Source organism: Heloderma suspectum, chromosome 5, assembly GCF_057233095.1.
Source record: "Heloderma suspectum isolate Gila_16-S chromosome 5, 16-S_ref, whole genome shotgun sequence".
NCBI lineage: Eukaryota > Metazoa > Chordata > Lepidosauria > Squamata > Helodermatidae > Heloderma > Heloderma suspectum.
In genome coordinates this window covers 115,967,143-115,981,846 of record NC_139462.1, presented here as the reverse complement: position 1 = coordinate 115,981,846, position 14,704 = coordinate 115,967,143, and the positions used below count along the sequence as shown (strand labels likewise).

The window sequence follows — 14,704 nt, the reverse complement described above, 5'->3', positions numbered from 1 at the left end:
ATTCGTACTGAGATCATTCTATCGTTTTTGAGATTGTACTTCAGTACTGCTTTTCCCACCCTTTTGTTGACTATGAGTGCTACTCCAGTTCTTCTAAAGGATTCTTGCCCACTTTGTTGTTGTTGTTCAGTCGTGTCCGACTCTTCGTGACCGCATGAACCATAACACGCCAGGCCTTCCTGTCCTGCGCTCTCTCCCGGAGTGTGCTGAAGTCCGTATTCATTGCATCGGTGATGCTATCTAGCCATCTCATCCTCTGCCGTCCCCTTATTCTTGCCCACAGTAGTAGATATAATGGTCACCTGAATTAAATTCGCCCATGCTTGTCCATTTTAGTTGGGTGATTCCCAAAATGTCGATGTTCAATCTTGCCATCTCATGTTTGACCACCTCCAGCTTACCTTGATTCATTGATCTTTCATTCCAGGTTCCTAGACAATATTGTTCTTTACAGCATTGGGCTTTCTTTTCACCACCAGACACATCCACAGCTGAGTGTCCTTTCGGCTTTGGCCCAGCCGCTTCATTCTTTATGGCGCTGCTTGGAAATACCCTCTGCTCTTCCCCAGTAGGATATTGGACACCTTCCGACCTGAGGGGCTCATCTTTTGGCGTCATATCTTTTAGCCTTGTGATACGTTCCATGGGGTTTTCTTGGCAAGAATACTGGAGTGGGTTGCCATTTCCTTCTCCAGTGGACCACATTTTGTCAGAACTCTCCACCATGACCTGTCCGCCTTGGGTGGCCCTGCATGGCATAGCTTATGGCTTCACTGAGTTACGCAAGCCCCTTCGCCACAAGAAGGCAGTGATCCAGAAGGTTGCTGGTGTTTAATTTCAGTGTAATTTAGAAGGGATATTACAGAGTTTTCTAAAACTCAGTGCAAGGTATATATGCTGACCTAAAAGCCCAAGAAAAGGTATGAGGTATGCTATCTGTATATGTTTGGGTGTATATACACTACACATATGATTGAAGCATTTTTGTGTTCATAATTTTGCTCCTTTGAATAATATACCACTTCTCGAGTCCATTGATTTGTTTGGTTTGTGACATATAAAGCCCCATATGGCTTAGGACCTTGTTATCTAATGGGAACGCCTTCTCCCTTATGTACCTGCCCGGATATTAAGATCGAGTGGGGATGCCCTCTTGCCTGGAGTTTGATATGTGGCAACCTGAGACTGGGCATTTGTGACACATGCACCCCAACTGTGGAACTTCCTCCACTGTCATACAAACTTTTGGTGCCAGTTAAAGACCTTTTTGTCTACCCAGGCTTTGGATTAACTTTCCCTCTTTTCTTTTGCTGCATTGTTTTAATGGTTATTTACCTAATACTGTTCTTCCTTGATTATGTTTTTTGTGAATTTTGTATTTTACTGTGTTTTATGGCTTGTGCCCTGCTTTGGGATTATTTTATAAAAAAAGTGGGTAAGAAACTTATTAACAATCAAGGAAAATATCCTGTGGGAAGTTCTGCTGCACAAGGTCAAGTGAAATGAATTAGAGCTGTGTTTCTACCATTAATTTCAGTGGGGGCTTGTGTAGGATAACTTCCCAGTAGATTGTGCCCCTAAGGGCTGTGATCCGAAGCATACTTTTGTGGAAAGTACTTAGATCTGAGTAAATGTGTAGGCAGAACCTACACATTTACTAATCTTCTCTGCTATGTGTTTTTTTTAACTATTTGTTGCGCCTAACAGAAAATAAAAAAAACATTCAAACTACCGAACAAAGAGAGAAGACAACTGCAAAGTTCATACCTACAAGAAGCAAAGCCACAAAAGGTATTTAATTATGCTCTAAAGCATTTAATATGCCCGGATCAGGACACGAGCAGCAAGGGAAGGAGGAGCCCAACTCAGCCGGGCCTTGCAGGAGCTTCTGAAAGACCCGGCTGAGTCCTTTTCCCCATGGTGAGAGAGGCACAGAGAGCAATAAATAGAAGATATTGGGAAAAGTGGGTGGGGTGAATGATGTCATGGAAGAGGTGGAACTTTACCCCTTGATGTTGTCCGCCCTTCAGCTTTGTCTGGGGGGGTGTAATCAAGCCCAAGGCCAAAAGTAGTTGCCGTCTCCTGCTCTAATGGATGAGAGGCATTTGCCATTTTACAGTCCTGCATCCTCTGGAAGCCCACTAACTTTGGCTTCAGATCCCCATCAGTCAACATAGGATACAGGAGACATTTTGATACTCTGTGGGTGGTGATGGAGCGGTAACATTGGGGCACACTTCTAAGGAGCTGAGCCAGGCATCCTCATAATATGATTGTATCAGGTGGATTACACAGTGACTCTGAAAGGCCAATGGGGGTGGGGCAGTAAAAACAGATAGAATAACCAATAGTATAAATTTAATTTGCCGAAGGAGGAAAATAATAAATACAATTTGTAACTTTTAGGTCTGAGAAAAATGGAAGCAAGGTCTATTCCCAGAAGAGGAAATCGTAGAATTTCAGGTTCTGAAAGTGAAAGGTAACCTTTTTGTGTGTGAACAAGGAATGTCTCTGCTGTAACTCCTACTGTTTAAATTGGACAAATGCGTCTCTCTCCCCTTCCCTCTCTGAGGAAGGCAGACATTTAACTCAACAGTCCTGATTTGCTTGGTCATTTACTTACATACATACAATCTGACAGCAACATTGATTTAATTAATCTATTAAAGATTTCTAGGTAGATTAAAATAATGCCCCCAATTAACTGGGCCTTGAAAGTGTGGCTATTCCAGCTCCTGCCCACTCCCTTTCCTGCAGGAAAAAGATCTATTTTGTTGAAGGGGGAAAAAAGAGCTGGGAGGGGAATAAAAAATATGCTTCATCTAGCCAATGCTGAACAAGGCACGGAGAAGGGACCGATGCTGCTTTCTATGCCAGATCCACCATCACCTAACCCTTTGGGGAGAACAGGATTGCACAAACCCCATGTATTGCATCTGGTAGTGCTTCTGTCCACTTTCTCTTGAGTTCATGCCCCTCTTGCTATTAGTGTTGCTGTTGCTACTTCACAGACTAGATTGGTTCTGGTATGCACGACTTTTGAGACAGAGCTGCCTTGCTGGTTACTCTCACAAAGACAGGCAAGAGTAGCTGAATAAATGGGTGCTATCAGAGGAATCTGTGGCTAACTTCAAGAATTTGTGGGGGTGTCTTTAGCAAGGTTATGAAGCAGCTGGAAGATAGGTTGGGGTAGGCAGGAATAGCTTTTTACAATATGGGGGGGGGGCTGTAACACCAAGTGTGCTCACTCAATTAAAGCAAACGTATTTTTATTAGAAATCTTGATTTTATGCAGATGAAAATGTTAAGTGATTACCAACTAAGATTTCTTTAATGAAATGCGTATGTGCATGTGTGTGTATGTGCGCGCTGTCTCTTTCGCTCTTGTGTTTAAAGTATTCTTTATGGCATTTCATCCTTCATGATAAGTATATAACTTGGACATCCCTTTTATATTTTCTAGTCAATAGTTTAGTGAATATCTGGTTTTTAAAATCTGTTTTGTTAAATTACTGCAGATTTAGTATAATGCACTACAAAAAGGATTTGGTGTTGGAGGTTGACATTATGGGGGAGGGGAACTGGCAGAAAGATCTTCGGCTGCCAGTAGTTGACCTGCTCTGATTTTTGGCTGGAGCAAGTAGCAGGTCAAGGGAAGGGGCAGAAGTGGAAGAAAGCTGGAAGAGAAAATGGGCAGGAAGGAGAGTTGCGTATGAGCTGGAGAGGTAAAGAAGGCTGAATTTCACACATTGATCTGTAATAATTAGCCAAAGCATTGGGAACAGCCTCTAGTTCTGTAACAGTTGAATGTGGCTAATTGGATTCATGTTATCGAAAACATTTTTCTTTAGCAGTGGAGAAGTTCACCAGCCTGTATCTCTGGCAAGCTCAAGACCATCTCGTCGAGCAAAAACAGCAGCTCTTGAAAAAGCCAGAATGAATCTCTCTAAGCTTCTAGATGAAGAATTGTTTGATTGAAACGTTAGCTATAAAAACACTTTTTACTAATTGTATGTAACTGTATGTAAAAAGTCCAATAAATCATTTCCTGATTTTTATTTTTGCAAATCTCTTTAGCTGAAATGTCATAGGTTTCAAACCAAGGAGTCTTGCCTCTTATACTTTGGAAGTGTTTTTTTCCTGGCTTGGAGTTAAAGAAAAATGCAACTAGTGTAAAATATGGATGTTTGAGGATCACACTTTAATAGTAGCTAGGTTCTACTGCATAACTTGCTTCCTGCAGTTGGAAACTGCAGTAAACTGTAGTTCAGTTTTACCTTGCAAAATATAAACATGCTATTGAACCTCATCTTTTATAAAATAGAATAAAATGTATTGGGTAGTGCTTATCATCTTTACTAACTTAATGGTAGAGAAATTATTTTGGCTTCAATGAAGGTTGATTCCCATGTAAAACTGAAAAAAGCAGGATTATAAACTAGGCTGGTGTGTGGCACGTAATTTTGGTAGAATCTGACTGGCACAGAAATCTGGCTGTCTCAGTCATTATTTAATGCCAAACCTCTACCCTTCATATTTGAGATATATTTCAAATAGAGGCCAGTGCAAGTTGTACCTGCAAGAAACAATGTGGTGGCTTGATGGTAGCTTCTGAGCTTTATCTAACTGCACCCCTTTCTCATTGCCTGCAGTTGTGATTCCCAAACTATGTTCCAGGATAGGCTAGTGAGCTGTAGGAACTACTGGTGTACAATCGGAAATAAATCAATAATTAAAAGTTTAAAGTCTCCTATGATCCCAAAATACCCCACTGACAGAGAAGACTGCTGCTGTTACTCTGCATGGTTAGCTGCTTGGCCCTTGCTCCCTGTCATTCATTGGATAATTCTACCATGTTTTTGCATTAGGTGTGATTGAGTGATCCGATCTCTCTTGGTGCACCGGTACTCAGGAAAATGACTCATGTAGAGAAAGGGTATATAGGTTCTATTGGGCCTGTCTGCACATAATGACAACCCATTGGTTTAAAAACTGATGGGTTGTTGTGCACGAGTGCATGTGCGCCTCTACTGCTCTCACCCCATAACCCATCATTGGCTCCTTTGTAGGGTGTGGAGTGTGATGTGTGAACCCAGACTGCTGTGTTTAGGGGCTAAAAAACCCAGGGGTTAACCCAATAAAAAAAATCATGTGTTTGCGTATATGCTCCACAACCACTGGAGCCGATGTGGGTTGTGCAGTAAAAGCAGAAGTAGCAGTGTGTTGCTCGTCCCCACTCATGCACGAGAACCCATTGGTTTTTTAACCAGTGGGTTGATGTTACATGCAAACCAGATCTCTGACAACAAATAATTCTTATTCTCAAATGGCTAATAGTTTGTTGTAGCATCCCAGCAGTAAGAGGCTATAAGCAAGGTGGATGGGATTTTTTAAATTCAAGATACTAGGCATCTTTGGCAATTGTGGCAAGGAAGAGTGTGTTCATGATACTTTAGTTCCTTGTGTGAGAGCATTCAACACTGCTGGAATTTCTTCACAAACAGGATTGATAGGTTTGTTTGAAATCTTACAACACAGAGTGAATTCTGAATATTAGGATGGTTAGCTCTATGTTGATCTTAGGTGTTAGCTATGGAATGTTCCATATATTTAAAAATATGAGAGGAAGGAAAATTCAAATATGGATCTAGAACTGAAATCTGAGTAGCCACATATACAATTGTGCCGTAAGCCTCAGTTGACCTATTGTTAAAACAAACTGGCCACCTTAACCATGGAAAACAAAACAATAGAAGTCAGTAGTTTACAACCATTTTAATCCGAGTTTGATGTAACTTCCTACAAAGTGTCATCCCCACCACCGAACACTTGGTAAAAATGTTGATAAAGTGAAGGCTTGTTAAATGACTCCTTAAAGAGTTTATTACCTTTACAATCAATGGCCTTTCAGAATTTAAAAAAATTACAGACATTTCATAGAATAAATGAAAATTATGATTTAAAAAGCATACTATATGTTTGCAATCTGTAAAATTTTAAAAACCCTTTGCATTTTTATACAGCGTTGCACCAAGGTAAACTATCTATTGAACTTATGAATAACTTTTACACATCACGTAACATAAATATATTAACATCTGTGCACAAAATAAAACCAGGGAGAATATATAATTAGAGGCAAAAGGATAGAAAAATTACAACATACTGTTAAAAAGACAGTATCTGATTCTTATATAACCTATATTGAAGACTTGTATGTACATGCAAAGAGGTACAGCCAATGAATAATGTTCATGGTTTACTATGAAGCTACAACCCCAGAATGTCATTTCATGATCAAAATGCTTATTCAGCAGAAAAAATTGCACACAATGTACAAAACAATAGTGCAAGAAGAGCTGCAAACCACTTGTTCTCTTCATTTTTGAGCTTTTGGTTAAAAACTATACAGCTGACCAGATATGCTGTTATGAAACTTAGCTTCTATTCCATGGGTAGATTTAAGGCACATCATTATTTTCAAAGGTCGGTTGCTTATCTTTTGTGTCAAATATGTTCCAGTTCTCAGAGACTTTTATTTGTAGAATCTGGTTGTGGGGAGGGCAGGAGTTGAATTAATTTTTTAAAAAAACCCGAAGTAGATATCAATCTCACTTTTACTGCATTAACAAAAATAAGATTTTCCATTGGCTCATCCAAGTGCTGCCCTTGTTGGACCACAGTCCTATTGGGGCGAGTGACATCAGCATACACAGATCCCTCTTGATCACTACTGTTAAAACTTATTTGCCCATCAGGAATAAGGTTCAGCAGTTCACTTTGGCCTTCTTTTATACCTGGTAAACTAAAAAGAGGTTGTAGTGATTTTGGCATATGTTTAACTCTTCCCAAAATGAAAAAAGTTGGAATTTGGGCTTTGTAGAAGCAGAATTAGGGAGACCAGGACAACTCTTGAGTACATTTTGCTGGATCTGGAGCTTATAGAAGGGGTGCTTCCTGTCCCCGGCCCCCTGTGAAGAACTGCTCCCAAGGGGACCCACTCATATGGCATATCTCTTTGCAACTGATCTAAGCAATATGGTTTGTACAATGCTGCAAAGGTTCTGTGCAAAGGACTGTTGTACTACTGTACCTACTTGAATAAGTTGGAAGAGTCATAGAAACTGATGCTCAACTGGAATTCAAGAATGTGAAAGTAGGGAAAGAGCTTGGATGTTTTTTTACCTGCCATGCTGAAGTGTTTCTTCATAATGCATCTCTACATAACTTCTAGCATATGTTCCTAGTGCTTATTGACTTATTCTGAAAAGAGACCTCAATCAGTGATGGTTACCTGTAGCTAGAAAGAAAATTGGAAAAAATCCCAAAACCCCAGAATGACCAAGAATCAGAACTCGGGGGAGAACTGTACAATGTTGGTGTTGATTCACGTATCAGCAACTTCCATTTGAGTTCTATGGACAAAGTAAACTGCCTCTGCTTATGCTAGACCCCAAACAGTAGAAGATTTAGGGGTATCATTTGGATAGAGGTTAAGTGTATGCCTATTTTGTCCTGTATGCCTGAGATGCTATAGTTCTTTTTTTAAGGGGAAAAATAAAGTTTTTTTTTCTAAAAATAGCCAGTGTGGTGTAGTGGCAAGAGTGTTGGACTAGGAGCTGGGGGATCTGGGTTCTAGGCCCCACTCGGCCATGGAAGCTCACTGGTGACTTTGGGCCAGTCACACACTCTCAGCCCAACCACCTCACAGGGCTGTTGTTGTGAGGATAAAATGGAGAGGAGGAGGATAATGTAAGCCGCCTTGGGTTCCTTGCAAGAGGAAAAAAGGCGGGGCATAAATGCAATAAATAAATAAAAGTGCTGCAGCTGGGAACAACCCCTGCATCCCTAGGTATGGCTGCTAGTTGATATGCACCACTGATTGCAGATAACTATAGCTGGATTGGGGGTGGGACTAGTGCCTATTCAAAGCTGCTACAGCATAAGTGACAGAACTGAGATTTTAATTTTGATAAAAGTCCAGCACAGTAAGTGCTGCATGAGAACCCATGTGCATATTTTAAAAAGGTCCAGTGTGAACAGTATAGACTGTGCTGGAGAGTAAACATCAGCACCCCTTGGTGTCCTGCATGAATGTGTGTATGCCATTTGGGAGGAGGCTAAAGTCAAGCATCAGGTGATATACAATCAAAATTGCACTTAAAAAAATGGTGGCCTTTGGATTGTGGTAGCTAAAGCCAAAGGTCATGTTTTGTAAGTGCATGCTCTGTTGTTCATATTTATTTTATTTCATTTATATCCCGCCTCTCTTCCATCATAGAACTCAAGGTGGCTGCATGTGGTTCCCAGGTGGTCTCCCCTCCAAGCATTGACCAGACCCAAACCTGCTTAGCTTCAGCAAGGTGGCTGCCTCATGACAATCCACCAGCTGCTGTAGCCCAATGTATCTGTTTACAAAAATACACATTGAGCATTTACGCAGCCACTCCAGGCAGAATTACCAATCCCCAAACATATTGCATTTCTATACCGCCCAATAGCTGAGGCTATATTAATCTTTAGAGCTGAGCAGTGTCTTTTAATGTATTGTTGTGGACACTCCAAGCTGTTGCAGAGACGGGACAGGATGGTTCTAAATAAATAAAAGACCAACATTCTATTTACAGTTTATTCTTTCACCACCTCAGGGCAGAACCACGTTACATTGGTAACTGTTCTCAGTTGAATCTTTGCCAAGGTAATGCAGGGGTTGACAGGGCATTTTGGAGAGGAGAACTGGGAGATAGGGGGTGCCCAACCCTTTGTGTGCCTAATGATTTTCAGTAGTCACTGAAAAGCCACATCCCAAGGAGACTGCAGATATGGACAAGGTGATGCGTGAACCAGCTTAAAACAAAATGGAACAAACGTATGACTGAATGCTTAGATTCATTCTGCATTTTTCTAGACTCTATTTTGTGAGGGTACTCTTGCCAGTCTGTAAATATGAACTCCTAGGCATTAGACACTACCTGATTCTACTAAAAAGATCATAGTTCTGACAGTAATCTACATGCAGGTTACCATGAGTGGTTTTCTCCCTCTATTAGTAGAGACTGCCGTAGAGATACTAAAAATCCCCCACATTTGTCATCATGCACAGCGGGACCGAGATTCAGGGATCTGTGCGTACTGTGTTTATGGAAGCTCCCATCAACCTCTCTACTGGAAAATGAATAGGCAACTCTTCTTGCCAATCATTGGGTCAGTGAGTGAGTATTAGCCATTTTGTGGATTTATAATTCAGGGCGCATGTGTAGAAACCCCAGGACAACCACACAAAGGAATTCATAATTTTAAAAGGTCTATAAGTGCCTTTTCTTCCACTATAGCAGGCAAAATTATACCTTACAGTGCAACAGTTTTACATAGCTCTGCTGGAACAGATACTGTAGAAAGCAGCCTGCAATGGATTTACCCTACAGTTACTTTTGCCAACTGTAACTCTGTAACAATCTGTCTCTTCTACTTATATTGAATCATTACAAAACGTTTAAACATTCTGGCATTTTATACATTTATTTAAAATATACTTTGAAAAAAATGAGTAGATGAACATTCAGATAGAATTCTCTAAGAAATGCCTACTATGATTATACACTGTAGGATTGGCCATAAACTAAAAAAAATCAGCTTATCAAGCAAAGCTAAACCATAGCTCAAGTACTAAAGAAACCTCATCCAAGTAATATACATGTGCATAAACCTTTTCTTGCTACACTCTTTCTTGATGCTTCCATGCAGATTCCTCAGGCTGAGAAGAGCAGAGCTGCAGACTACAACATGGACCAAGCTATACATGATTGTCTTTGCCATTTAATGAAAGCCTGGCAGGTCTGGCTCTGGGGAGGGGAAGAGAGGGAAATATTTCAGCCTCCATGGAAGCATGTCCTCTTTCCCTTCAGCCTAAAGAGCTTTTTCCAAAGTTGAGATCTTGGAGACTTGCACAGTCCACCAAAAAGTGTCCCACTTAACTAAGATGAAGTACAATATATAATTGGTAAGTGGGTGCAGAGGTAGATTTATTACTGGAAATATCATGTAGAAACTCTTTGAAGCTATATATTCAAGCTATTTATAGCTCATAATCAAGGGGTAACATCAGCCCCAGTAGATGTAGAACAACAGTTTCAAGAAACTCCCAGGTTCCCTCTGCACTCAATTTCATCTCATACTTTGCAGACTAGTGCCCTGGACTGATAAGGGAAAGCTGGGTGTAGGAGCAGACTTTTGCGAAAATAGCCAAAACAGGACCAGCCTTATGTTAAGCAGAGTGAGGCAGCTGCTTCAGGCAGGGGATGCTGGGGATCAGCAGTGAGGTGTTAGAGGACAGAGTTGTGTGAGCCACACAGCCTGCCCTGTGCTGCCCTAAGCTCTGCTGCCCTCAGGTCCAGTGGAGGATGCTGTTCTGGTGCCAGTGCTGAAGAAAGATTCAACTGCCAAGCCAGTCAGCTTTTATACATGGAAAGGGAGGGAGGGCTCCATCTCGTCCTTCACCTCAGGCAGCAAAACACCTTGGCCCAACCCTGCCAATACAGATGTGCACCTATAATGCTCACTTGAGTCCAACTGAACTGCCTGGATTGGAACCTAGACTGGAGAAAGCCCTTCCAACACTGGTACATAAAGCTCAACCCATGCTAACCCCAGTGACTCTCATGTTCATTGTCTCCATTTATTATATAGGGATGCCAGTGTCCTCCACGCGGTATCTAGCTTCCACAGTTACATTCCTGTAAGCCTGTCTCAGGTGAGGTAACAGTGTAGAAGTCCAGGGTATCCAGTAAAGATCCCTTATAGTCAAACAACTTGCCAATCAATTGCCCATCGAAGGGGTAATTTTAAGGAAGCTCTGCAGACAAAAAGCTAATCTTAACACAAAATACACATAAAAACAGACTGGGCTCATTATAGCAATCTCAATTACACCAGAGAGAGGTTTCTGAAGCTGCTATATCAGATACCTCCTGCAGGGTTGTTTCCATTGTTCTTTAAAAAAAACAAACAGACGTGCATCTTAAGACCCATATTTTAAGATGCATGCAAAATGTCACATAAAAACAGTTAAGACAACAACTCTGTTTTACTATACATTTGGAAACGAAACCTCTGGAAGCCATTTTGTCAAGCATGCAACTTCTGGGCATCACAACTGAATGGCTACCCATTCTTCAGAGACTTTGGCATGCACGTTCAGAAGTCAATCATAAGATGCTTTCGCATAATAAGAATGGGCACCATCTCCCAGGGCCATCTCCCTGTAGACTGTGCCTGAACATCAGAAATAATTTTTAGCCCAGGTGAAACATGCTGCTTTCCAGCAACCTCAACCAAAACTTGATTAAATACAACCTCCAGAAAGGAATTTAGTATCTAGCTCTTTGAAGCAGTTTGTTTAGTTATTACAGCAATGACTTGCTCAGTTTTTACAATGATTCACAGTTTTGCATGCTTAGTAGGGACTATGTGACGGATGGACTCATCTGGACAATTCATGGGTTTTGCTGTTAGACTTAGGAGCTTCCATGAAGAGGCAAGTGAAATGGGATCATGGAATATTCAACAGCTCTGCTTGCAAATCCACCCATCAAAGGCAGTCCAACAGGTTTAAGAGGTCCTATAAAAAAGAAAGCAGCAATTAAAACCTGGACTCCATACGAGCGTGTGTGTGTGTGTATGTGTATGCGTGTGAATAATAATTAAATCTGGCACAAGAAAGCTGTGATGGTACAAACCTATACACACACACACACACTTGCCTGAGAGTAAGCCCCACTGAACTCTCAGATGACTTTCTTCTGAGTAAACTGGCATAGGCTTGCACTGTTACGATACAAAATACACAATCCAGCAAAGTTAAATACTCTAAAGGCCCAGTGATTTTAATGGGAAAGTTAAGCATGTACTTCAGTTTCTCCCACTGAAATCAATGGGATATGACAGCTTAACTTTGGTTAGCCTGTGCTGAAAATGTACTGAATTCAGTAACTCTCAGTAACTCAAAAAGGGACAACATTCGTAAGTTGCAAGGTGGCTTTAAACATGATTATCAGCTACACTGTAAATTTAAGGTATTTTCATAATGTAAACTGTTCCTCTTAAAACTCTTTGAACTTTTTGATACATAACATTAAAAGTGCCTGTAAACCCACTTTATTATACACATGAATTAAAATATGCAGGATAGAATACGATTAGAAAGTAAATGCACATTGTAAGCAATGAAGCCTTTTCATTAGCATTACAGACTAATTTAGATCACAAACCAGATTAAGCTTCATGTGTGAAGATTTCTTTAGTCCCTTGGTTACATGCTTAAGGGCTGTTATACACCACAAGACATTGAGTCAAGAGCAAAGCACTTTTCTTCTCCAACTTGCTCTCCGTAGCCTGCATTCTTGTCAAAACCCAAACATTGTGAAGCCCCAAATTTTAAAATTGAAATAAATCGAACTCTGTAGTTCTGTTCTTTGCCTCAGAATAGGTTTTTGTGAGATTTTACATCCAATTTTGAGGGGCATCTTTTTTTCTAATCAACTGCCCTGGCTACTACAATTTTTGTGCGATTTGGAAAATACCGCATTTAGCCATTGAAGGGAGGGATCTGTACCTGGAAAAAAATGATCTTCTGTCCCCTGAAGATGGGACTCAACTGTTTTTTGATGGTGGTGGGGGAGGTTATGTGCTCTGCAACTACTAATTCTAGCCAATATAACTTCTGTTGACTGTGGAAAAATCCTTCAAATTAATAAATAATACCTAAAAAATTTAATCTCCATTTTGCTAATATAAAGATTACAATTTACCTCTTTACTTCTGTTCTCTGCCTTTCAAAAGCCCAGTGTTTTGATCAGGGCTGGAGCAACAGAACTGAGTCACTAAGAGCAATCCTGTGGCCCCTAGACAGCATCTGGGGGTCCATCAGGTAGTTCAAATTCCTGGATCTGAGTTGGAGACAGGAGTCTGAGCTCCCCCCCTCCCCTTGTAGCCAGTGTGGAGTGAACCATGGTGGCTGCCTCTCTGAGGTTGCAAAGGTGACCTCAGAAAGGAGGGAAAGGGGGCAGTTCTGTGGGAGATGAGGGGACTGGGGAGGCTGGCTTATGAAGACTCCTCTGGCCTCCTCCCCTCCCACTCTGCAGAGCCCTGGCTAGATGAGTGAAAAATAGGGCTGTGCAGGGACCACCCAATCTGACTCGGAAGCCACTTTGTGGCTTCCAATGCGGGCCCGATTCAGCTCAGGCAGATTCGGGGGGCCCCCAACTCGACTCCGAACCGGGATTCAGATGGCAAACCCTGCTGCAGGTCCCCCCCGACGCCCCCACACAACCCCCCCAGCGCCTTACCTGGACTGCCTCCTCCTCCTCCACCACCACATCTGTCGCCTTCTCCATCACCACGCTGCCATCTTCTCTGCTGCCGCGGCTGCGTTCTCCTCGCCACGGCCACCTTCTCTGTCACCGCCACCTAGTCCATCACTGGCACTGCCTTCTCCACCGCCGCCAGCTCCTGAGGCCTGGACGCACAGAGACTTATCTTCTTGCAGGGCGTCGCCATTTTTAAAATGGCAACCTCCTGGAAGTTCCAGGAAGTTACCATTGTAAAAATGGAGACTCCCTGCAAGATGAGTCTCTGCGCATCCAGGCTTCAGCAGCTGGCAGTAGCAGCAGTGGTAGCAACGGAGAAGGCGGTGGCAGCGTGGTGGTGGCAGCGCGGTGGTGGCAACAGCTCTCCAGTGCGGTGGCAGTAGAGAGAAGGTAGTGCTGGCAGCGGCAGAGAAGCTGGCTCAGGTAAGGACCTGGAGGTGCTGGGGGGGGACCTGGACTGGTGGGGGGCAAAGCTCCAAAGCGCACCGAGTGCTTTGGAGAGCCCCCGACCCGCTCTGGGTCATTTCATGCCCCCTCCGCTTCCCCTTGGAAGGGGCACAAAGTGATCCAAAGCAGCCCACTTCGACTCGGGGTTCAGGCTTTGGGCCAAAGCGGTGCACAGCCCTAGTGAAAAAGTCCATCTAGCAAAGATGCCGAGCAGGAGGAGCAAAGAGGCAAAGATTGCCTCCACACTCCTCCTGCTCTGCATAGGATCTGAGTTCAGAGGCTGATGGGCATCCCAATAGGATTGCACCCTAACAGTTTTTATATTCTCAAAAAACGGGAGAATGACCATTATTATGTCTTTGTTGCAATAGCCGTGAGTGCATTCTGTCATTTGTTTTATACTTAGTGAAGCAAATCCAATTACATCTGCATAACCTCTCCAGTATTCCTCCTTAACACTGTTCTCCAACTGGTGTACATAGGCATACTGCCTTTGATTCTGGAGGTGGCATATAACCATCAGGACTAGTAGTCGCTGATAGCTTTCTCCTCCAGGAAAGTGTCCAATCCCATTTAAAGCCATCCAAATTGGAGTCCATCACTACATCTTGTGGAAGTGAATTCGATAGTTTGACTATGAGCTGTGTGAAGAAGTACTTCTTCTGATCTGTCCAGAATCTCCCACCAAGCACCTTCATGGGATGACCCCAGGTTCTAGTCTTATGAGAGAGGGAGAAAAATGTCTCCTTATCCACTTTCTCCACACCATGCATAATTTTGAACACCTCTGTCTCCCCTTACTTACTCCTGAGTAGCAAAGCTGGGAAAGACCCCTACCTGACATCTGGGAGAGCTGCTGCCAATCAGAGTAGCCAATATTGGGTTAGATGGAC

The 14,704-nt window shown here is 42.3% G+C and overlaps 2 protein-coding genes across 12 annotated transcripts in view; one reads left to right on the top strand and one right to left on the bottom strand.

The window, feature by feature from the left end:
- Positions 1-4,741, top strand: part of NCAPG (non-SMC condensin I complex subunit G) — a 42,133-nt gene extending 37,392 nt beyond the window's left edge. The window contains exons 20-22 of one of the 2 annotated variants that reach the window (XM_084857054.1): positions 1,708-1,791; positions 2,407-2,479; positions 3,855-4,741. In XM_084857054.1, the coding sequence (XP_084713180.1) occupies positions 1,708-1,791; positions 2,407-2,479; positions 3,855-3,978 (281 nt within the window). In that variant the 3' untranslated portion in view covers positions 3,979-4,741. Of the gene's footprint in view, positions 1-1,707; positions 1,792-2,406; positions 2,480-3,851 lie in introns of both variants that reach the window. The other variant, XM_084857051.1, reaches the window with a different exon arrangement.
- Positions 4,742-8,623: 3,882 nt separating this feature from the next.
- LOC146344286 (uncharacterized) overlaps positions 8,624-14,704 on the bottom strand; it is a 110,296-nt gene continuing 104,215 nt past the window's right edge. For 8 of the 10 annotated variants that reach the window (XM_084857046.1, XM_084857043.1, XM_084857045.1 and 5 more), the window contains one exon: positions 11,554-11,823. In XM_084857046.1, the coding sequence (XP_084713172.1) occupies positions 11,639-11,823 (185 nt within the window). In that variant the 3' untranslated portion in view covers positions 11,554-11,638. Of the gene's footprint in view, positions 11,824-14,704 lie in introns of all 10 variants that reach the window. The other 2 variants (XM_084857044.1, XM_084857042.1) reach the window with 1 other exon arrangement.